Source organism: Salvelinus sp. IW2-2015, linkage group LG30 (assembly GCF_002910315.2).
Source record: "Salvelinus sp. IW2-2015 linkage group LG30, ASM291031v2, whole genome shotgun sequence".
Taxonomy (NCBI): domain Eukaryota; kingdom Metazoa; phylum Chordata; class Actinopteri; order Salmoniformes; family Salmonidae; genus Salvelinus; species Salvelinus sp. IW2-2015.
The window spans coordinates 19627882-19636942 of NC_036869.1; the positions used below are offsets into that span (position 1 = coordinate 19627882).

At 40.4% G+C, this 9061-nt stretch overlaps 1 protein-coding gene across 1 annotated transcript; it reads left to right on the plus strand.

The window, feature by feature from the left end:
- The first annotated feature begins 654 nt into the window (after positions 1-654).
- On the plus strand, positions 655-8065 carry LOC111955211 (visinin). Its single transcript, XM_023975359.2, has 4 exons — positions 655-742; positions 2150-2713; positions 7527-7638; positions 7747-8065. The coding sequence occupies exons 2-4, from the start codon at positions 2333-2335 to the stop codon at positions 7830-7832; spliced, it is 579 nt and encodes a 192-aa protein (XP_023831127.1). The 5' UTR covers positions 655-742; positions 2150-2332; the 3' UTR covers positions 7833-8065.
- The last annotated feature ends 996 nt before the right edge of the window (positions 8066-9061 follow it).

Genomic DNA, 9061 nt, shown 5'->3' on the forward strand with positions numbered 1-9061 from the left:
GTGGTCATTTACCTTGAAGGCGATTTGAATAAAGCTCGAAGCTTTATTGAAATCACCTCACCTGGGAACAACAAAACAGCGAGCAGACATTCATTTGTTTCTATGTTAGTGTTCATAGCTGAACATGTTTGACCAAACCCTCTACTTAAGTGGGATCCTAACTGACTAAAGCACCTAAACCATAAAAACGGACCTACGGTTGGCTATCTAGGAACTGCTAGCAATGTGTTGAGAAATGGTTGCATGGCCCCTATACACTAACCTCTGATATCTGTAAAAACAGCTCATACCTGTAAGACCTTTGTGGGTTTTTTCTTATTCAACTCAAGTGTTGATAACGGACAACAAGTCTTAGTAAGGTAAAGCTACAGTCAATAACTACACAGCAACCTATGTGGATAAAATGCTCACCGGCAAAATATTAAAAATAATTGAATTGATTAAAGTTGTTTGAACTTTGCTTGTTAAGACAGGGCAATAGAAAAATCAGGACATATTACGACATTACACGGACATTACATAAAATATATTTTGTGTGTGCTAACGTGTAGGCATGGAATGATCGAGAAACAAAAAGAAGCAGATAAGAAGTTCATTTGGGTGCGTTTGTGGCTTAGCGCCTTAAGAATCCTGTATAATTGACTTAGCCCAGCCGGCAGGTGTAGCGGAGTCCCACTTTGCTCTCCGCTGACCATGAATATCACTTTTATCTTGACTTGTCTTCTCTGAGTCACTCACACAGGTAAGCGTTTGAATTCATCTTTAGTTATGTCTTTCCTTATTTGTTTCTGTCTATAGTTCTAGCTGTACTCCAAGGAAATGCATTTTTGGAGCAGGGATGCGTTAAATTCCCTTCAATTGTATGTGGAAGATTGGAATTGATATTGGAATTTCAGTTTGCTTTCTAAATGGACTGAATGGAACTCCTTTCTAAAAGCATTAGGTTAATATGGACTTTCTCGTTTTTAGTATCTACTCAACATACTGCACTCATTTCACCCATAGTTTTAATTTCTGTTTTAGTACTTCTGAAGCTTCTAATGGTCTCATGTACACCTTTGCTTTACTACACATTACAGCCATGTTAAAGTTGTATTACCATGAATGTATGCTAGTCCATATTTGAGTCATAGATCAAAGGAATACCCACAGGTTTTCAGTATGATGTTTTTAGTTGCCTATGTATGTTAGCACAGTGATCTGTGGAGGCTGGTGGGAGGAGCTATAGGAGGACGGGCTCATTGTAATGGCTGGAATGGAATTAATGGAACGGTATCAGGCATATGGACACCACGTTTGACCCCGTTTCATTTATTCCATTCCAATAAAAAGCATGAGCTGGCACACACCCAGAGAAAATTATTTAGTGTAGAGGTGCTGACTAACGGTGAATAAGCTATATAAAACAACAGCCACACACTCCATATATATAACCTCCCAGTAATTTATTGAATAATTATGGCATAATATATTCAATATGCTGTAGGCTATTGTCTTTTAACAGTTTAGCTCAATTCAATATGATCAACCTAGCAATTACGACACACCCCTTGTCATTGGTTGCATTAATTGCACTGTTTGTCTACATAACCTGGCCCAGGCATTCATGACATTACCCTGAAGAAGGCAAATGAATGCTGAATTTTTTTTTTTTTTACCCAATAAATTACTGGGAGGTTATATATATATATATGGAATGTGAGACTTTCTTTGTTTGATCATTTATTCCATTCCAGCCATTACAATGAGCCTGCCCTCCTATAGCTCCTGCCACCAGCCTCCTCTGATTGTGACAAACAGAACTGAGAGCCTGGATGTTGTTCAGGTGTGTGTGTGCACGTGTGAGTGTGTTGCGTGCGTGTGTAAACTCATTAGCTGACTGTAGCCTGTATCCTAGACCCTATGATTAGGAATGGGTATTTTATGCCTACTAGACGAAGATCACAGAGCACAGATTATGGTTCATGTCTACAATAACTGTCATCCCGTCACATGCTGGATACACTACTGCAATTAGTTATGGATGGCCCGTTGTGCCCAGATAGTTTTCTTGATGAAAGATTAAAATATTAAAGACATTGAACTCCACTCTGCGATTTGTTAGACTGGAATAACCTTATTAAATTACTTCATTCCTATTTTAATTTAGAGTTGCTTTTCAAGGGGTCAAGCGAAAAGCCTGCATACAGAGAGAAGGACCCAGCCTCCCAGCTTCTGGATATCGTACATTGTCGGGACGTACAAAAGAAACACACATCACAGTCCGTGTTGATATACATTTGCCCTTTAAAAGACACAACAGGGGGCTATTTCTTTCACCTGGAAACATAACATGGGGAACGCCAAGAGCAGCGCCGTCTCCAAGGAGATCCTGGAAGACCTGAAGCTCAGCACCAAGTTCACTGAGACGGAGATCACCCAGTGGTACGAGAGCTTCCAGAAGTCGTGTCCCTCTGGACGTATCACGCCCAAGGAGTTCGAGGTCATCTACAGCCGCTTCTTCCCCGAGAGCAACGCCCAGACGTACGCGCAGCACGTCTTCCGCTCCTTCGACACCAACGACGACGGCACTCTGGACTTCAAGGAGTACATAATTGCGCTGCACCTGACGTCCACGGGCAAGACCACCAGGAAGCTGGAGTGGGCCTTCTCGCTGTTCGACGTGGACAAGAACGGATACATCACCAAGTCGGAAGTGACCGAGATCTGCAGCGTAAGTAGTGGGAGGAGAAACGGAGAGTGGATGGGTGGGTGGATAGATAGATCAATAGAGATGACATGCATGTTAGAAACTAATCCTGTTGACTGATGCTTGTCATCTAAATCCAAACCAGCCTTAATCTAGGCCTCTGTATTGGCATTGAGGGCGTTAAGGTTTAAAGCTGTGTGAGGTTGGTTCTGGTCATCAAGTGTCACATGGTTGTACTACTTGGTGATTGACAGAGATGGGGGAGGGGCTGTGGTTAGGCTCTCAGGCAGTATGGAGGAGGGATAAGCCTCAAGCTCTGTTTGATCTTCTAAGATGTAATACTTGACCCCTGATACTTCTACATACTTCTACACACAAACCTTTTACCCAGAAATGGGCGACGCTTACATCAATGGCTCTCAACCATAGGATAATTTAACACTTTGCAACATGAGCAAACTAAGCCAAAAAATAGAATGTTCAATCAAAAAATCTTCAGTTTCCATTTGACAAAGAAAGTGGTAACACCAATATCTCACAATTCATTGCTTTGGCACCTCACTTCTGCTGTGGAGTCTCAGGGAGCACTACAGTGACCTGGAGGCAGGGATAAATTGTTTTGCCTCTGCGATAGTGTCAATGTGCCTGTGGTGCAGATGAATTCAAGCACTGATACCACTCCACTATAATCATAATCGGGCCTTGAGCTTAAACTGAAAGGGTGTAGGAGGGAGTGAGGGAATTAGGGAAGGAGGGATAAATGTAGGTTAGGAGAGAATGGGGACTGAGATTAAACAGTGTTTAAGATTTAAAGACACATCTCGGTGTGTCCTGGTGTAACAGAATTGCTTCCGTCCCTCTCCTCGTCCCATCCTGGGCTTGAACCAGTGACCCTCAGCACACATCGACAACAATCACCTTCGAAGCATCGTTACCTATCATTCCACAAAAGCCGCAGTCCTTGCTGAGCAAGAGAAACAACTGCTTCAAGGTCTCAGAGCGAGTGACGTCACCGATTGAAACGCTACTAGCGCGCACCGCTATCTAGCTAGCCATTTAACACCGGGCTGCAGGTCAAGATGTACGTGACACTCACTGTGCGATTATCTTCCATGGCTGTCTGAAAGTAAATGTATGATTTGTCCAAACATGCAAAGGAGGTTGAATACTAAAATCGTGAATAACGTTTTAGTCCAAATTAAAATCTTTTTAAAAACTTTTTTCATTTATTTTTTCATTTCTTATATGGCCCTTCGAGCCAGATATATGCTAAAGAATGACAGTGAGTGCCCCACCCTATAGCGATCATGATGAAGCATACAATATTGCCAACCAATATCTGAACAGTCAGTGCTTTGCCATGTAAATGTGACCAATGGCAAACACCATATACCTTATTTTGCTTGGGATAGTAGTGGTTTATATATATATACTCAACAACAAAAAAGAACACAACATGCAACAATTTCATTGATTTTACTGAGTAACAGTTCATATCAGGAAATCAGTCAATTGAAATAAATTCACTAGTCCCTAATCTATGGATTTCACATGACTTTGAATACAGATATTTATCTGTTGGTTACAGATACCTTTAAAAAAAATGGGCCTCACAATGGGCCTCAGGATCTCGTCACGGTATTTTAGTGCATTCAAATTGACATCGATAAAATGCAATTGTGTTTGTTTCAACACCATGCATACATGGAACGAACAATAATTTAATCTTATTCAACATTCTGACTCCAAAGCGTGGAGTGCAGGTCACAAAGCATAGGCCGATTTCGACGCACACTGAGGCGCGTGCGCTCCTTATTACGCACAACCATAATAATGTGGCGAATGCTTGTCCACACCATAACCACACCACCACCATGGGGCACTCTGTTCACAACGTTGACATCAGCAAACCGCTTGCCCCATACACGTGGTCTCCGGTTGTGAGGCTGGTTGGACCTACTGCCAAATTCTTTAAAACGTCATTGGAGGCGGCTTATGGTAGAGAAATGAACATTCAAATCTCTGGCAACCGCTCTGGTGGGCTTTCCTGCAGTCAGCATGCCAATTGCATGCCCTATCAACAAATATGGCGTTGTGTGACAAAAATGCACATTTTAGAGTGGCCTTTTATTGTCCACAGCACAAGGTGCACCTGTGCAATGATCATGCTGTTTAATCAGCTACTTGATATTCCACACCTGTCAGGTGGATGGATTATCTTGGCAATGGAGAAATGCTCACCAACAAGGATGTAAACAAATTTGTGCACAGAATTTGAGAGATATTAGCTTTTTGTGCGTATGGAACATGTCTGGGGTCTTTTATTTCAGCTCATGAAACATGAGACCAACATTTTACATTTTGCGTTTATATTTTTGTTCAGTGTATATATAAAAACAAAAAATCCTTCTAAACAAACTGAGTCGATGTGAACTGTAAATGAGAACAAGCTGCTGCTGATTTGCCAGTTCACACCAGTCCTTAGGCTCTAATCTTTATTTAATCTCCCTGTTTACAGTTGAAACACTAAAATGTGATTTAGTGTTTTTTGTACCACCTTTTTTATCTCCAATGTTATTTTGATTCCTTACAAGCCATGGGAACACAATGCGATTTAATCAAAACTAGGGTTCAGATGGGAATAATATTTATAAATGGTGGATGCTAACATTTGAAATCCCTCAAAACCAATATAATCAAGGGCGTTCAGAGACTTGTCCCAAAGCCACGCCTGCATTGTCTTGGCCGTGTGCTTAGGGTTGTTGTCCTGTTTGAAGGTGAACCTTCACCCCAGTCTGAGGTCCTGAACGCTCTGGAGCAGTTTTTCATTGAGGATCTCTCTGTACTTTGCTCTGTACATCTTTGCTTCGATCCTGACTATTTCCTAGTCCCTGCTTCTGAAAAACATCCCCACAGCATGATGCTGCCACCACAATGCTTCACCGTAGGGATAGTGGCAGGTTTCCTCCAGACGAGACGCTTGGCATTCAGGCCAAAGAGTTCAATCTTGGTTCAATCAGACCAGAGAATCTTGTTTCTCATAGTCTGAGAGTCTTTAGGTGCCTTTTGGCAAACTCCAAGCGGGCTTTCATGTGCCTTTTACTGTGGAGTGGCTTCTGTCTGGCCACTCTACCATAAAGGCCTGATTGCTGGAGTACTGCAGAGGTGGTTGTCCTTCTGGAAGGTTCTCCCATCTCCACAGAGGAACTCTGGAGCTCTGTCAGAGTGACCATCGGGTTCTTGGTCACCTCCCTGACCAACGCCCTTCTCCCCCGATTGCTCAGTGTGACCGGGCGGCCAGCTCTAGGAAGAGTGTTAGTGGTTCCAAACTTCCATTTAAGAATGATGGAGGCTACTGTGTTCTTGGGGACCTTCAATGCTGCAGACATTTGTGCCTCAACACAATCCTGTCTCGGAACTCTACAGACAATTCGTCGACCTCATGGCTTGGTTTCTGCTCTGACATGCACTGTCAACTGTGGGACCTTATATAGACAGGTTTGTGCCTTTCCAAATCATATCCAATCAATTGAATTTGAATTTGTGGACTCCAATCAAGTTGTAGAAGCATCTCAGATGATCAATGGAAACAGGATGCATCTGATCTCAATTTCATGTCTTATAGCAAAGGGTCTGAATACATATGTAAATAAGGTATTTCTGTTTTTTATTATGGGGTGTTGTGTGTAGATTACTGAGGAAATGGTTTTATTTAATCCATTTTAGAACTAGGCTGTAACATAACATAAAATGTGGAAAAGTCAACAGGTCTGAATACTTTCCGAATGCACTGTATATTCACAGAACGCAAATACATTTTTATTTCCATGTGAATGGTACCTGATTATTTCATACATTTACATTGTTCAGGAAAGAATACAGTATGTGTTTTTGACAATGCTTCGGAGCGATACGTTTTCTTTAGCCTTACATTACCTTTAAAGATTATCATTTGATCATTTCATAGTACAAACATCAATGTTCTACAGTAATCGCTCTTTTAAAATAATCAGCCCTGGAAAATGGTTTTATGAGAAGATTAAAAAGAACAGGATTGGGGTGTTGTAAGGATATATTCTCACTGCAGTGATCTGGTGTATTATAGTTTATATAGGTTGAGAGAATATCCATGACATCCTTTCACAAACACTTCACAACAACACGCCGCTTGTATTAATTCCTAAAGTGAATGTGGATAAAAATGGTTCCATAATAATAGTTATTTGTGTTGGACAACATTAATGAACTTGACATTTTGGCGTAGTCGGCAGGATTTGCTTTACATATTTGTCAGTAAATCTCCCATGTTACAGAATAACCGATGAAAGTGACATACCATAAAACTTCAATTAAACGAAAAATCTCAAATAGCCGTCTGTCCCTTTTTAATAGCCGGGCATCAAACACATTTCAGCAAATAAACACCTGCTTCAAATAAACACCAGGTTGAAATGAATTGTTTACGAGATTAGCATGGACACAGCTCTGATATTCCCATGGTCATTAAAAACATTTGTACAAAATTCTGTCATTGTTGCTCGCCATTGCGTCACCAAAAAGAAAACGCAATATCCCCGGTACCGTTCTCCATGGTGTTGAAGCGCGAAATGGGGTGCGTATGATAGGCAGTCTAATCGTTGCAAGTCTGATCTGCCATGGATTTGTTATTATAATGTTTATACTGGTCATACTTGTCACAATAAACAGTGTGGTAGTCTTTTCAACATTTTATTGAGTATTAAGGAAATAAACACCTGGCTCAAATAGAAGCCTGTCTCTAATAAACGCTGTTTGTGTTCAGTGATTGAAGGTATACCATTTTTATGTTACCCAACAGGCTATTTTCAAGCTAATTCCCAAGGATAAACAGGCTGAGCTGCCCAACGACGAGAACACACCGGAGAAGAGGGCCAACAAACTCTGGACATTCTTTGAGAAGGAAGACAATGGTGAGGAAAAGAAAGTCTTGTTTATTAACGTGAATTGACATTTTAACTGTAATATAAACCTGATGATTCCTGTCTGTTTCTTCCTCTTGCTCTCTCTCCCCACCTCAGAGCGAGTTGCAGAAGGAGAGTTCATCAAGGGTGTGATGGACAATGAGGATGCGCTTCGCCTCATTCAATATGACCCTGCCAACTAGTAACCCTCTGCTAATAAAGTCCTATGGTCATAGGACATGACCGTAAGTGTTGACCATAGGAGTTGACAAGACAGCACAAACAGATCTGGGATCAGGTTCCTACATTCCCCGCCCCTATCCTCAATTTACCCATCTTAATGCAGAAAGTATTTCGTTTTAATCCCAGTCTAACTTCAATGTTTATCGGACTTCGGTTCAAATAGTATATGTTTTCCTCCAAATACTTTAGCTGCGCTTGTTTGTAAAAACATGATAACCCTGGCGTTGCAAGCGCCATGCCCTACCAACTGAGCTACACGGGACATTACTTTTTACTATATACTGGTATTGTTTTTACTATATACTGGTACTGTTTTTACTATATACTGTATACTGGTATTGTTTTTACCCTACACTGTATACTAGTATTGTTTTTACTGTATACTGGTACTGTTTTTACTATATACTGTATACTGGTATTGTTTTCACTATATACTGTATACTGGTATTGTTTTTACTATACACTGTATACTGGTATTGTTTTTACTATATACTGTATACTGGTATTGTTTTTACTATACACTGTATACTGGTATTGTTTTTACTATACACTGTATACTGGTATTGTTTTTACTGTATACTGGTATTGCACAAATTCGATATATTTTTGGGACTTGAAATTTAGCTTCAGAATGTTTTGAGAAAGGCTAAAGAGTATTGAGAGCTGGTAAGAGGGGTTTAGAAAATGAAAGCAAGCAATGACTAATCTGTTGATACTACTTCATACCAGATGTGCTACTCATTAGCTAATCATTTGTTAAATATTTTGATATGTGTACCAATAAAGCAATAATAACAAAGGTAGTGCAATCTTAGGATAATGTTTTAGGACCTTTTAGAGATTGTGTTTAAAATGTAACTTGTCTGTGTTGACATAAAGACATTGATCTTGATACCGACAGACACAATCTAACGTAAAGGTCAAGGGCTAAATACTGTAGACTCACACAATACCAACTACCATACAAGTCTTCATGACATCTCCTCTTTTCAAAGTAAAAATTGAATACTGCTTCACTCAGAGTTTGCCCCTGTTATTGAAGGTTAAAGATTGTGAGTTTCAATTAGTTTCTTTGTCTTAATATTATCCTTGTCACGCCCTGACTTTAGTTATATTTGTTTTCTTTATTTTTTGATTAGGTCAGGGTGTGACAGGGGTGGTTTGTTTAGTTTTTGTATTGTCTAGGGGT

Bases quoted from the DNA above. Each gene is read 5' to 3' on its own strand.
- LOC111955211 (XM_023975359.2), top strand. From the start codon at position 2,333: ATGGGGAACGCCAAGAGCAGCGCCGTCTCCAAGGAGATCCTGGAAGAC. The intron at 2,714-7,526 runs GTAAGTAGTGGG...GTTACCCAACAG, and splicing joins AAGTGACCGAGATCTGCAGC to GCTATTTTCAAGCTAATTCC. The intron at 7,639-7,746 runs GTGAGGAAAAGA...TCCCCACCTCAG, and splicing joins CTTTGAGAAGGAAGACAATG to AGCGAGTTGCAGAAGGAGAG.